Consider the following 16,767-nt stretch of genomic DNA (forward strand, 5'->3'; position numbering starts at 1 on the left):
TACCCAATTCTTTCAAAGCAACCTTCATAGAGATGACCTTCTTGGTTACAAAATATGCATTTCTTGTCTTCTTTGTCTTCTCTATTGTATCTTTTGTAGTTAACATTGCCTCCAATTTGTTTCTTGTTATGATTAGCAAAAAAAGCAGTTGGATCAACTTCATTATGAGTCACTTGCTTCTGTTTTTCCACCTGCTGCACAATGTAGTAAGCTTTATTGATGTTAGGAAGTGGATCCATTGACAATATCTGATTTCTAACTGACTCAAATTCATCATTGAGCCTCATCAGAAATTGCATTAGTTTGGATCTGCTATCAATTTCCATGAACTTTTCAATGATTCCACATGTGCATTCCCTCATCTTACCACAATTACACACAGGTATACCATTTAAACTATGAAGTTCATCCTAAAATCTTTTCAATTTGTTATAGTAAGCAGCAACAGTCAATCCTCCTTGATTAACTTTACTAAGCTCTCTTTCAATTTGATAAATCAGAGGACCATTACTCTGACCATATCTTTCATTGAGTTCTTTCCACAATTCTTGAGCAGATTGTGCATATAAGAACGATTCAGACAATTCAGCAATCATAGAGTTTAAGATCCAGCAAATTACCATATAGTCACAGCGAGTCCACCTTTGGAAATTAGCATCTGTAACAGCAGGTTTAGCCAAAGTTCCATCAATGAACCCTAGCTTCAGCTTTGCACCTAACGCCATTTTGATCGTCCTACTCCATCCAGTATAATTGCTTCCATTGAACAGAGTGGTAGTCAACGTCATACCAGGATGATCGGAATTGGCAAGATACAATGGATCATTTGTTGAATTGTTCTCCATTTTTCACCAACGATTCAAATTAGGGCACCACTTTAACTTGAAAACGAGCGATTGAACCAATTAGGGCACCAATCGTGCAAATCGATCAAATTAGGGCACCGCAACTAAGAATGAATCAATGATGACAGTAATCAACGCCGTGGCGCTCTGATACCATAATGAAACGGAAGTAAATTGCAAAAGTGATAACTGTTTTCACTGAATTAAAATGATCAGAGTACACTGATACACATATATATCTCTATCTAATCTAACGACCTAACCACTTGTATTAACAAAAGTACCAGCTAACAAACTATTCTAAATAATTACAAGTAACACCCCTACACTATGTTACTATGTACATTTAGAGCAGAAGTATAATATTCCATATCCCCCCATTTTGGTGTAATCCTCGACTCACTAAATGCCAACAAACCGACAAACCGATGCATAAATAGAAATGTTTTAGAAATTAAATTTCCATCTTAGTATATTACGCATTTCAAGAATTCGAAAATCAGGGTGCTCTAAACGTTTGAACCCATCAATTCATATGAATAAGATAAGATAATATACACATCAGTTTCTTATTCTCTACAATCCAAACTTAACACTTTACAAGCGATGTGTTCCAATCCATTCATGAACATATCAAAAGCTAAGTCCCAAGCTTTCTTGAAGCGGCAAAACCTCATGTTCATATAGGTAGTTTTCTTTAATCTTACTCCCGCAATGCAATTTTTCATGAAAAACTATTAAGAAGTTTAACTTCAACCTCACTTTATCTTACGGGTCCGAACACATACCTTGGGATCATATATAATACATGTGTTCCAATCTTCAGAAACTTATAAAATGGGAAGGACGTAGTATGAAAGTACTATAACTTGGTGGCTGTTAGAATCAGATTTCAGAAGAATATAGCCAAAATTAGATCATTTACTACGGGAGATTTATAAATGAATTGCAAGTCCAATTTAGAGATTCTTGTGCTATTTTTTGAACAAACGGTTAGTTTGTTTGGTATGTACGCAGATCATCAACTTAGTTCCTAATGAAAATGATAATTCATTAAACGAAGATAAGAATAATAGTAGCACTACTGAAGGTGGTTTGCCTGTATACAATCACGCACAAGTCGACCTCCAAATCAATACAACACTAATAAAGATCAGATTATTTTACTAAAGTCGAATTTCCAAAGTTTTGCGAGAAGATTTATAGTCGTATATGTGAACAAATTTTCAAGGGTTGACTACTTTTCTGACAATGGGGTGACTGGCAGTAGTGAGAAGAAATTCGTATATATTGCAAGAAAAGAATGTGGCACAGATCTTACAAGGAATCAAATTAAAGGCTTATGTGGACTCATTTCCACTGGGAGGACAAGAAATGGTTCCAAAAGTCCTAACTCATCCTTAGTCATGAACAACTTAACTAAATCTAGTTGATGCACTTGTATCATTACCATCAAATTGGAACAATATGTAATCTATCAATATAAATAAATCTGTTTGATGTATAAAACAAAAACAAAAACAAAATTTGATTTGAGACAAAGAAAACTAACTGAACACGCATATCATGAACAACTTAAACAAAAAGCCCGCATCAAATGGTCCCTTGAGGGAGACGAAAACTCAAAGTTCTTCCACAATTACGTCAAAAGGAGAAACACGAAAAATAATATTTTCGGCATTTCAATTAATGGTTGTTGGTCGGAGGAACCAAACGCAATTAAAGATGAAATCTTCAACCATTACTCGAACATCTTCAAAGCTAATAATGATTCTTCATGCTCTTTCAACCTTCAATCAAAGATCTTAAACGACAATGATAATGAGATGCTCGAAAACCCCTTTAGTGAATCCGAGATTTGGGAGGCAATTCGTTGTTGTAGTAGCTCTAAAGCACCCGGTCCGGACGGTTTCAATTTGAAATTCTACAAAAAATATTGGTGGTTAGTGAAGAATGATGTAGTTAACGCTTTCAACTGGTTTTGGTCAAATATGGAATTCTCCAAGGGGTGTAATGCTTCCTTTACCACACTCATCCCCAAAAAACATAACCCGCTAACCCCCAGTGACTTTCGCCCCATTAGCCTTATCGGGTCTTACTATAAAATTGTGGCAAAAGTTCTTTCAAAGAGACTCGAAAAGGTTATCCATAAACTCGTAGGTTCCGAACAAAGTGGATTCTTGAAAGGAAGATTTATTCTCGATGGGGTTCTCATCGCAAACGAAACTATCGATGAACTCAAACGACAAAAAAGAAAAGGTTTCATTTTCAAGGTAGATTTCGAAAAGGCTTTTGATTGCCTAAAATGGGACTTCTTGATGGAAACCATGGAGAATATCGGGTTCGGTAATAGATGGAAAAAATGGATCTTCGCATGCCTTAGCTCCGCCTCAATATCCATTCTCGTTAACGGATCCCCAACCCGTGAATTCACCCCGGAACGAGGTGTTAGGCAAGGTGACCCACTCTCCCCCTTTTTATTCATAATTGCGACGGAAGGTTTAAACCTCCTTGTAAAGCGTGCCATGTTGTCGGGGCATTTCAAAGGGATAGAAGTCGGTAAAGAAAAAGTCATAATTTCGCACTTACAATACGCCGACGATACCATCTTTTTTGGTGAGTGGTCCCGTCACAACATATTGAACACCATGAAAATTCTCAAGTGCTTTGAAGATCTCTCGGGTCTAAAAGTTAACTTCCATAAAAGCAATCTATTCGGTGTTGGTGTTTCGAATGGGGACTTGGAAAGTATAGCTCTAAGAATCGGATGTAAAGCGGATGATTTTCCTTTTACCTACTTAGGTTTACCCATAGGAGTTAAGATGAACAAACCCACTCATTGGCTTCCGGTGGTGGACAAATTCAAAAAGCGACTCGCGGAGTGGAAATCAAAAACTTTATCTTTCGGAGGTCGGCTCACATTGGTAAAATCCGTTCTCTCTAGTCTTCCACTTTATTACTTTTCACTCTTCAAAGCCCCGTCCTCTATCTTAAAACAACTTGAATCGCTTCGTTGTAATTTTTTCTGGGGCGGGTCCGGGTCGAGTAAGAAAATATGTTGGGTTAAATGGGATGACACTTTACTACCTTACGACTCGGGAGGTTTAGACATTGGATCGCTTTCCGCCAAAAACCTAGCCTTGCTAGGAAAATGGTGGTGGCGGTTCAAATCGGAACCTTGCTCACTTTGGACTAAAGTGATTTCTAGTATTTACGGTAGGGACGGTGGGCTTGTCACTAACGACTTTTGCAGGTTTAAGAAACTCGGTGCCACTTGGTTTAACATCATCAATATCACTAAGGATTTCGAGAAAGCTGGATGGGATTTTTCGCATATTTTTTGCAGGTTTCTAAAAGATGGAAAACGCACAGCTTTTTGGCACGACCGTTGGCTTGGGAGCTTCATTCTGAAAGAAAAATACCCCCGATTATTTGCACTTGATACTGATAAAAGTTGCACCGTCTTCGATCGGGTGGACTTAGCTGGGTCATCCTTTTCATTCAATGGCAGTTGGCTCCATTCTCCAAGGGGCAGAAGCGCTAGCGATATGGAGGAGCTATCAAGTTTGATCGAGAACTTTACTCCACCTCAGAATACTAATAACGTTACCGAAGACTCGTGGTTTTGCACCCTAACAGATTCGGATAACTCTTTCACCAAACAAGTTTCGGCAAACTTAGACATGCTTCGTCTCCAACCTTCAACTGTAAAACCACCTACAAAACGCAACAGATCTGTCCCATTAAAAGTTGAACTTTTCGTTTGGCGAGCAAAACTTCATCGACTTCCAGTTAAACTCGAACTTGACAAACGTGGTTTAGACCTCGGTTCGGTTCTTTGCAATATCTGCCAAGACTCGTCCGAGACAACCGAACATATTCTTGCCACATGCCCCCAGGTTAAAGCTATATGGTTGGATTTTTACAAATGGTGGAATTTTTCTCCCCCGGCAGAACTAAACGTCGCGGATTTATTTTCAAGTAGCTGCAGCTCCAGTCTCTCATCGATAGGTTCAAAAATATGGGAAGCCACCAAGTGGGTCTGCGGTTATTCTATTTGGAGATATCGCAACCTAAAAATCTTTCAAAACCAAATCTGGGACATACCTTCAATTCTAGCGGATATCCAACTTTCATCCTTTAAATGGATTTCGGGTCGAATAAAGAAAGCTCAAATTCAATGGTCACAATGGCTCATTAACCCGAGCTCGTATTGCGTTGTTACATCAAGAGTGGGCATTGGCTAATACCCCACAGCATCCCCTATGCTTCTCGTGGCTAACCTTCTATAAGGCAAGATCTTCAGGGGTTAAACGGGCCTTGGAATTTATGCTTTGTCGCTGCTCGATCAGCACTGTGTACTACTTCGTGTCCCTACTCGATTCGTTGAGTCCCCTCTCCTGAGGGTTTTACTTATAGTCGGTTTTTAATTCCATTTGTCTAGTAGTTATAATCGTTGGATGTTTGTTACTTTTCAGGGATGTATAATGTACATATATTTATATATTAATAAAATTATTTTGCCTTTCAAAAAAAAACTTAACTAAATCCACAACTGGAAACAACATATAATCAAATAAATTTAGCGATTACAATACAGTTTTCGTGTAAAGCAGCATAAATTGAAATTTCGAATTTAGCAAATTGACATTATAATAAAACAAATCTACACCTGCGAGTAATTCTTAGAATCGACTTATTACAAACTTGAAATCGTAAATACGATGGCTACGGTTTGAATTTAAGAAGCATATCGCACGAAAACTTGAAGTGGATCGGACAAAATGTAAGATAGGGTTTCGGCTTCTCCCAATTTCTGCAAAAAGACGACCAACAAAGGAGCAGAAATAACGTTTTTCTTTCCGTTCTATCTTACCAAACCACAAACGGACTTTGACCCGACACATTTTTATCGGGTACTAAAATTACACTCCAATATTGACATAATTACAAAAACATTCCTCTAGTTTGCTTAAAATTATATCTTTAGTCACTAAAGTATTTATTGACAATAACAGTCTGTGTGATTTGCAAATGTTACAAAAACAATCCCTCTATTTGACGGACGTTAAAATATTTCGTTAACTTTCATCACATGAGATTTACTTGAGGGTATAAATGTATAATCCTCCTTTTTCCTTTCAATTTCGATACGCTTTCTGCCCAGCTTCAATTTAAAAGTACAAGGACCTCTTTCGAAGTTCGTCTCTTCATTTCAAACAAAAAAAAAAAAAAAAAAAAATCTAAGTCTATGTAAAAATCAAACGATTAAGAAACTTGATGACAAATATAAGTTATACATTGTAATCATCCTTTTGCCTTTTGATAGCGGTGACGTGACAAATGTGCTAATAACAAGGGAATAGTGGAAATGAGTGATGGGAGTGTGATGAGTGACGTGTCAAATTAAGATCAAAAGTAGGAAGTAAAAGATGGTAATAAAGTTGAAAATAATATTAAATTAAAATAAAAAGGTTAAAAGTGACGTGATGTTGAGTGTGATGAAATCACAAATTCTGCGTGATGTAATGCCATCTCACCCCACTAAGAGCATGATGGTGGTGCGATAGACAAAAAAAAGAAAAGAAAAAGTTCTACTACTTTGCATTAAAATGGTGTAAGTCGTTTTATGTGTTATTAAATTGTCGTTTGCTACTCTTCATAAGGGTATATATGTCTTATCTCGTCAAAACTATTATCCATATATATATATATATATATATATATATATATATATATATATATATATATATATATATATATATATATATATATATATATATATATATATATATATATGATCAAGAGGAAGTAATCAATCGGGGGAAAACTGAGGGAAGCAAAAAAATTTTTTTTTTCGTTTTTTGAAAAAACTTTGTTCACGAACATTATAGATTGGATGAAAATATGAACATTTAATAAGACACTTTGTGATAAATGTTTTTATTTTGGCGGAAAAACGCTCGAAAAATTAATATATAACAATTATCGTTTTTTTCAAGCGTATGTTGAGGTTTTAGATATTAGGGTTTATAGAGTTTAGATATTATGGTCAAGAAATTTAGGGTTTAGGGTTTAGATTTAGGATTTAGATTGAGTTTTTAACACGAACGGTTTAGAGTTTAGGGTTTAGGGTTTGGTGTTTTGAGTTTATGGAATAAACCCAAAACACCAAACCCTAAACCCTAAACTCTAAATCGGGCTAAATTTTACTTCACAAAACATGAAGAAAAAAAACGTTCACATTTTTCACGAACAATATTATCTTGAATGTTATTTTTATCGATCGTTTTCCGTCCAAAATAATAACATTCATCACGAAGTGTCTTTTTTAAATATTCATATTTTCGTGTGATCTTGATGCCTGAAGAAAAAAATTCCAAAAAAACGAGAAAAAAAAAATTTTGCTTCCCCCCGATTGGTTACTTCCTCATTGATCATGCCCATATATATATATATATATATATATATATATATATATATATATATATATATATATATATATATATATATATATATATATATATATATATATATATATAGTGAGGATCCATGGAGAACCAAAGGTAGTAGAGAACCCATGGAACTCGTGCAGATTGACTTTTTTTGCATCTTTTTTTTTTTTTTTGCAAATTGACATTTTTCTGTGCAGATTGAGTCAATATGCGTGCAGATTGATTTTTTTGCTGATTTTTTTTTTTTTTGCAGATTGACTTTTTTTTGTGCGCAGATTGACTTTTTTTGTGTGTGCAGATTGACTTTTTTTTGCAGTTTTTTTTTTCAGATTGACTTTTTTTCAGTTTTTTTTTTTTTTTTTGAAGCTCAATCTCCACATAAATTGAAGTTCAATCTATGAGTTCTATGGGTTCTCTACATACTCTAGTTCTCTATGAATCCTTTCACTATATATATATATATATATATATATATATATATATATATATATATAGAGAGAGAGAGAGAGAGAGTTTGATATATATATATATATATATATATATATATATATATATATATATATATATATATATAGAGAGAGAGAGAGAGAGAGAGAGAGAGAGAGAGAGAGAGAGAGAGAGTTTGATTTGATGCACAGTTATTAGACGAATGTACTCTATGCTCATTTGGCAACTTAAGGATTCAAACTAAGAAGGTATCTCAGGTTTGATTTTCGTTTATTAGTTTTCTTTGGAAAATTTTATTTTCTAGATGTTGTTTTTCTTGTTTAGTGCCCTTAACATATATTATTTATCCCTCTTCCCCAATTTAAACATTTAGATTTAGTGCCCTTAACATGTATTATTTATCCCTCTTCCCCAATTTAAACATTTAGATCTTGTTGATTGTTTCATCGTCCTCTCGATTAATTTGATACTACTGATAACAAGGTGGGTACCTCACGATTATTCTGATACTGCCGATAACAGGGTGTGTAGACTAAAAATCTCTTTGTGATCTTAAACAAGCCTGTGGAAAGTGGAATGAGAAGTTTATTAGTGCTTTGATTGATAATGATTTTGAGCATAAAAAGAGTGATTATTCTTGATTATCAAATCAAAGAATGGTGTGTTTGTGGCTTTCTTAGTGTATGTTGATGACATTGTTGTTACATTCATTCCATTGTACATTCATTCATATACATTTTCTTTAAATCAGTACCCCATTTTTTATTTGTTTATGTTTAAGTCCCGCAAAGTCGCGGTCATATACATTTCTTTTAAATTTATATCTCATTTTTATTCACTTATGTTCAAGTTACACGATATAGCGATTTATAAGCTAGTTATGTATATATTATTATATTCTATATTATAATATAATATTAGATATTATATTTAGGACAAAACTAGCAAAAATTGGACCGCGCGTTGCTGCGGTTGTATTTGGATATACGTTGTTTGATTCCTAATAGATTTAATGGGTTACACGTTTTTAATGTATTTTATGAAGCTAATGTGGAGCTAGAACTAAGGGGAGGAATTGGGAAAAAAAACAAATGAGGCGGTAATTTCTAACTTAGCAGGTGCTCTACACATCAACATGGTTAGCGTTTTTAAAAAGTGTCTATTTTGAGTATAGCCAGTTGCGTTTTTTGGGTAAAATTATTTCGAGTTTAATGGTGATGGCGGTGGAAAATAGCTCTCAGCGAATAGGAAATGTATATGTATAAAAGTTAAGGGAAAATGGTTAACTTTTTAAAAAAAAGCGTCGGTTTTGATCGTAGTGAGTTGCGTTGCGTTCGTAAAATTATTTCGAGTTTAACGATGGTGTCGGCGGAAAATAACTCGCGGCGGGTTGAAAGATAAGACCCGTTAAAAATTAAGGTGGGTTGTTAGATTAAATTGAAATTAGAAAATTAGTTTTCATTTTACACCCTTAAATGGAGGGCAAGTTTGTATAATATGTTGAAGTTTTGGGGGATGAAGCATAAATGTTGTGTTTTTATTTTTTTTGTCGTTTGAGAAGCCATGAGGGGTGAAAACTACCAAAAACCCCATGGCTATTAGTATGTATGGTAAAAATAAGTTAGATTAATTATCGTATGATCGCTTTATGAAAGTCAACGTTGAAAAAAAAGCGAGACGGGGTCGAGATGGTAGGAACCTTAAAACGTCGCAACGGAGAAAACGAGATCGAGGCGGACGTTGACCAGCGTTGGCTTTATCAAACATAAACATTTATGTTTGAAATGTTAATTTTTGAATTTATTTAAAAACTCAACGTCGGTCTCTCGACCCGTCTCGGCCGTTTTTTTACCGTCTCGACCGTTTTTGATCGTCTTTTTGGCCATGTTAACCGTTATTTAAGTGTTGACCGTATTTTAATCGTTTCTAGGTTCGTTCAGTGGCGAAACTTGAAAGAATGAGGGCAAAAATTATTTTATGCGTAAATCATATTTAATAAAAGAAAATGTATTTCTTCTTATTAAATAAATAATATAAAGTTAACTTTATAATATTTCAAATATAAAGTTATTTCAAATATAAAAATATTTATCACTATTCTTTTATTTTAATTAATTTAAATATATTTTATCACTATAAATATTTTACTTTCATCCTATTTTAAACTACAAAATTCTCTCATTCTCACTTAATTAAATATCATACTTTAAATTTTCATGGTTCCGTAGTCAGTCACGTTCGACATTTATACCGGTAGATTTTTTAACCGAAGACATAAAAGAGTACTACGGTGGTCGAAACACACGTTGATCGATATTAACATTAACGACTTTAAATTGTCTGAATATTTATGAGATTTTTTAAGGAGAATCGTCAATTTCGAAGCATCGGAGTTTGCCTATTTTGATGAAGACGAGCAAGAACTCGTGTCCCTTAAGGAAAAAAAAAATGATATGAAATAATCGGCAAAGTTGTGATAAGCTCATATCCTGATAAAGTTGGCTAATTTCTTACCAGCAAGGTACAATTCAACTATAAACAAAACTAAACGATGAATTCACCGAGCTTGAACGTTTAGCTTAATCGATATTCTGTATTTTTACGAACCCATCTTAATTAAGCATGAATAATTGCAAAGCAAACTTGGTCGTCAACGCCCCGAAACGACCAAACCTGAATGTTCATATCTTTCAACAATTTATTTTGTTCCACAAACGCATTCCACATCGTTTTCAACACATAATTAGTCGCCCGACCCATCTGCCATAATGTAAGATTCAAATTCAATTTACGCCTTCTTGAATTGAAAACCGTCACGCTTAAATTTCTGCTATTCCTTTCCATGATCATCCTATCATTTGAATTCAACAACTCGAAATCTGAATCCTCTAATTGTTTCCCAGGCATTAACAACCGTCCTAGATTTGGATCCACATCTGATTTCGTTAGTTTCTTCTTGATGAACAACTTTGCCTGGGTACCACCACTGCTCGTTATAAAGTCTTTCACATTATCCACCCTAATAATTAATTCATCACGGTTGATCATTCCCAAACTAGGGTTTGCAGAAAACACAACATCAGATACTTTGATAATATCGTTTTTCTCGAAATCCATCGAAACATCATCTTTTTGATCACCAACATTCATCTTATTAGCACCATCAGTATTAAGGTTTCTTGAATAGTTTTCAAGATTAGATTTTTTTGAACACCCAGTATAATTTCTTGAACCCAAGATCTCAATATTATCCGTTAACTCCATGATGACGCCATCTTCTTGATCACCAACATTCATCTTCTTAAAATCAGTCCCAAGGTTTCTTGAATAATTTCCAGAATTGGGTTTTTTAGAAAATCTTGAACCCAAAAATTCGATATTTTTTAACTCCGTGATGACGTCATCATCACGCTGATCACCAACATACATCATACTGGAATTACAACTAGGGTTATTTATATTTCTTGAATCTTGTAACTTTCTTTTTTTGTTACAAGATTCTACTACTAGGGTTTCAGAATGTGGTGGTGATTCGATAGGAACAATTACTGAAGAAGGTGATTCTTGATCACGAACACACCTTTTCCCCCCGAATTTGATAACAATTCGCTTTTTAGTTGGAAGATTCTTATTATGAACAGCAGCAGAAATAGGAATGGTATTAGCGAAATTACCAGTCTTTTTTACTTGATTTTGACTACGAAGTTTTGCAAGCATACCCATAACTCTAACTTCAGTAGCAATGTCATCTTTGAAACCCATAATTGACAACATCTGAGCGAATATGTTCTTCTTCTTCTTCTTCTTACATCTTCTTTCATTTATTCTCTTACTCTTCGCCATTGATTAATATTGATTAACAGACTGTTAATTAATTAATGGAATGAGAACTTGTGTATTATTTTTGTGGTATTAATATTATCGGCTTTTCAATAAAAAAAATTAATGGAATGAGAACGGATGAGAGATGGTTTTTTTAAAGAAGTGTTAAACTTAAAAGTGAGAGAGAAATTGAAGTAGAGAGATGATTATGAAAGATGGTGTTGTTCTTGTTTTATTTATTTATGGAAATTAAAGATTAAAGGATTGTTGTATGACATCCAACGGTATAAAAATATGTACAAAAGCCCTCTTAAATTTCTTGAGAAAAGCCCACAAGTCCTTTAAATGGATTCAGTTTGTACTAGCCCACATTCGTTTGTTTCCTAAACCCAACTTAAGGCACAAGCTTAAATTTGAGAATTCCGTTAACCTTCACAACAACTTGTAACGGGTAGAGTTTTACTTTAATTTGGTAAAACCCAATTTATTTTTTGTTAACAACCTATGTGAAATTGTGATTGTTTATTTTATTGCTTCACTTAAAGTTGTTTAATTGGAAATCTTATAAATAAAATAATGATTAACCATTTGAAATGTGAATATATTAGTTAAAGAATGCAACTTAGCTTATCCACTGTTAAATTACAAGGTTTTTATATATGTAAACCTAACAAATTACGTATAAATGATATTTAATGTTAATATTATTAACAAATCTAACTTTAAAAATCATATAATGTATATTATCATTAGCATATCCGAGTAGCATTTAGCACTTTAGCATATACTTTATAGGAAATGTTCGAAAGTTTATGGATAAAATATACATGTATGTATAATTAATCTACATCAATATTTATACTATGGAATTTACTTATATGTAAAAAAAATTATGACTTTAAAGTTTCTGTAGTTATGTATCTTTTGTGATTTTTGTTTACACAATTACATAGTTAAAAACATCTTTTCAACGATAATATATTTTTTTTTTTGACCAGCAAAAGTAGAATTTATTATTAAATCTTCCTAGCAAGATGCTAGAAAGTAATCACAAACAATTACAACGGCCTCATTAGCCACGAGTCCCAACGCATACTATATTTACCTCTAATACATAGCCAATTATATGAATAACTACGAATAGAGTCGAATAACAAATCTTTCTTCAACGAGCAGGATCCAAACAAAACATCATTTCGGTACCTCCAAACATGCTACAGATAGCACGCCATGATGACATATAGCTTGATCTTTGCGTCTGATGAACTCGGCCAAGCATCATACCATTCGATCCATGACTCCCACGAATCAAAAACAACTAAAGCATCTACGTCGATCCAACACTTGATCTTCCTCCATAAATCACAAGCAAGTGAACAACCAAACAATACGTGCGATAAGGATTCCACCCTGTAGTCACAACTCACACACCCAATATCGTTAATTTCCAAACCACGCGAAGAAATATTTAGTCGAGTCGGTAATCTATCCCAAGCTACTCTCCAAATAAAGACATTTACTTTTCGAGTTAGTTGCTTGAACCATCTTGTCTTTTTGTCCGACATAGGTAATATACCATTATCAATATACCATCTAGTAGAACTAACAGTGAATAGACCATCCGGTGCCAACATCCATTCCCATCGATCCTCGACATTTATACAAATGAGATTATCCAGATCCGAAATCAGAACCTGGAGTAAGGATTCATTGCGTGGTCCAATCTTAGGTCGACACCAATTCCACCTCCATTCGCCATCTACGAATCTGTCAGCTAGAACACAATTTGCGTTTGTATCTAAGTGAAATAGCCTACTATACGTCAAATAAAGTGGCCCATCACCTCTCCAACTGTCTTTCCAAAAATGAACCGAAGACCCATTGCCCACCTTAACCCGAAGTGTGCTACTCGGAATCAACGTGTCTTGTTTGGCCTTCAAAAAATGCTTAACAATAACTAACCATGTGCTTGATCCACTAGTAAAATGGCCATCAAATCCTCCCTGTTGACCATATATTACCCTGATCAACGGTAATAATTTTATTAATTGAAAAAAGTTTTGTTAGAAACTAACAAATACAATGACACCAAAAAACTAACATAACTTACACTATAAAGCAATAGATGCCACTCCAATAAACTGCAAATTCAAAATTCACCCCTGATAATTTCAACCCAACCTCAGTTAGATTCCGCAAAAAATTCTAGCGACGAGAGTCATAAACAAAAGAACACTGTGAAGTAACAACTTGAACCCAGTGGCGAGTTTAAGTGTAGGACTACGGGGTCCCGTAACCCCACTAGTTTTTCGAAATTTATCACAATTTTTTTTTTGTACAGGACCCTACTAAATTTAGTAATGGGACCCCATATATTTTTAAAATTTATAATTTAATAATCTGGACTAATAAAATATTTGAAATTAGCTCACTTATGATTTTATAGTACGGGCTTTAATATTTACACAAAAAAATTAAACATTTGGTTGCTCTTAGTATTAATCAGAAACAATTGGGCTGTTATAAATTGGTTTGACTGTTGCTGTATATTTCCATAAGCATGGATATTATAGTTGAAATAATATTTCTAATACGAGTACTCTTTTACACAAATATGTATATGTATGAATAGATATTAGACATAGATATTATAGTTGAAATAATATTTCTAATTGATATTGTTGTACTGTTACTCTTCTATTGTATGTTGAAATCAACTAATAAAATGTATGAATAGATATAGGTACTGTTATTTAAGTGTAGCTTTTAGTTTTATGTATATAGTTAAATAATACATGTTATGCATATAGTCATATAACTAGTGGTATTTTGGGTATGTGCCACTAAGCTTTATTTTAATATAAAAGTTATTCTTATAACAGGTGAACTTGAAAGTGGTACCGGTCAAAATCAAGAAGTTAGAATTAAACGTCCGTGTGACACTCGTTGGGGTTCTCATTATCGTTCACTTCTAAACATATTGACTATATATCCTTCAATTTGCGAAGTACTCGAGGATATAAGTGAGGATGGTAGTTGTCAAGATCAAAGAGCAGAAGCATGTCGTCTTTTGAGGACATTACTAAAGTTTGATTTTGTTTTTTGTCTACACTTAATGGTTGATGTCTTGGAGATCACAAATGATTTGAACACAACATTGCAAAGAAAAGATCAAGACATTGTAAACGCAATGCATCAAGTGAGGGGTTCTAAGACAAGACTTCAATGTATGAGACAATGGATGTGAACTACTTTTAGAGAAGCTTAGTTTGTTTTGCGAAAAAAATAATATCGAGAATACGAATATGGATGACCCATTTTATGATGGCATAAGTCGTCGTAGAGGTTCACATGTTAGTTCATTACACCACTACTGTGACGACCCGAAAATTTCCGATCAAATTTAAACTTAATCTTTATATGGTTTTGACATGATAAGCAATGTCTGTAATGTTGAGTCTCAAAAATTTTGAACTATTTTTATTTATTCAATTGACCTCGACTACTCTCGAAGATTTACGAACAATTATTTGTAAATAGATACATATATTCAAAAATATAAGTATCTATGTATATATATATATATATATATATATATATATATATATATATATATATATATATATATATATATATATATATATATATATATATGTGTGTGTGTGTGTGTGTGTGTGTGTGTGTAAAGCATATCAAATATACATATATTGTTTCGAATTTATAATAACACATGTCCATTATTTTGATTGATATTAAATAAGTTGCGAGCTTGTGAGTGTAATAAAATAAATAATAGACGAGCCTACTCGATCATGTTTCGCACATTTTATGACTAAAATAATTACATGAACTTAATTTGAGTTTTCTTTTCAAAATACTTTTATCTGCCACCGACTAACAACTAAGCATGAAACACTTCCCATTTAAAACTGTCGGTACTTAATTTCAGTTGAATAATTGGTTATTATTATATATCATTGAATTATTATTATTATTAATCATTTATTTATTTATATATAGGTATGGTTATAATTGCCTAGACACTTATCACTTTTAGTCTCGTGATTTTATTCCACTATCTGATCTAAATCTGAATTCACATTATTATATTTCTTGCACTGATTGAGTGAGGAATTTTATCACTTTAAATTTTAAGTTTATTAATTTATTATTGATTATTATTACTATTAATTAATATTAATATTATAATTATAATTAATATTAATATTTAAACACATGTCGATAATAAAATGCCAAAGTCATGGCCGCTATGTTATTCATTATACTATTCGCTTTTTGAGTTTTAATTCAGTAACCGAATACGTCTATTACTTTTTATCAACCTACATACATATTATATATATATATATATATATATATATATATATATATATATATATATATATATATATATATATATATATATATATAAATATTGATGATATTTATGGATACTGCAATTCACAAATCTATAGTCTTCTTCATACCACTTCTTTCATCATCACCAAACCATTTCTTTTGATCTCATTCATTTGAAACCGGCTGATGAATCCATTTTGCTTTCCTATTCTCCACCTAATCGTTTGAACACCCTTGATTTCTATCACCATCATGAAACACCAATTACCATCCACCCATCAAACACCAAAGCAACCACCACGTTTTTAATTATTTATTCTGTTGAGATCGTGAGACTTAACTAACCACCACCCGCCACCCATGAACTTCGGCCACCCACACCACATGATCGAGTTTATTTTCTGTTTAACCTCTATCACTCACAATACCACAAACCGCCACCATGTTCAACCATTCTCGCCATTTCTCTCTTCCCTCTCTTCTTAACTATCTCCCTCTCTTGTTGTTTCCTGTTACGACTCAATTAATCACACAAGACCATCACTTTGTGTTTCTCCCTTCCGGTTTCGTTCAAGGAACCACCCCACCCCAAATCATCTAACTACTAATTGTTACTACTACTGCTTTTTATATTTCGCTTCAAACCCAACTCGTTAACTAGACCCATAAACAACCATGACATCATTGAGCCACCTCTTTAAACTATTCGAAACCCATTCAATAAAATCCAGTAACTTGCAAGCAGGATGACGAGCCAAAGAACTCCACGATATATATATATTTTTTTTTTACAAAACAAACATAATGAGAGTGAAGGATGAAAAGTTAAGGTCATTGTT

At 33.4% G+C, this 16,767-nt stretch overlaps 1 protein-coding gene across 1 annotated transcript; it reads right to left on the bottom strand.

The window, feature by feature from the left end:
- Positions 1-410: 410 nt before the first annotated feature.
- On the bottom strand, positions 411-845 carry LOC139854175 (uncharacterized). Its single transcript, XM_071843496.1, has one exon. The coding sequence runs from the start codon at positions 843-845 to the stop codon at positions 411-413; it is 435 nt and encodes a 144-aa protein (XP_071699597.1).
- Between the last annotated feature and the right edge of the window lie 15,922 nt (positions 846-16,767).

This window comes from Rutidosis leptorrhynchoides, chromosome 6, assembly GCF_046630445.1.
Source record: "Rutidosis leptorrhynchoides isolate AG116_Rl617_1_P2 chromosome 6, CSIRO_AGI_Rlap_v1, whole genome shotgun sequence".
In the NCBI taxonomy this organism is placed as follows: domain Eukaryota; kingdom Viridiplantae; phylum Streptophyta; class Magnoliopsida; order Asterales; family Asteraceae; genus Rutidosis; species Rutidosis leptorrhynchoides.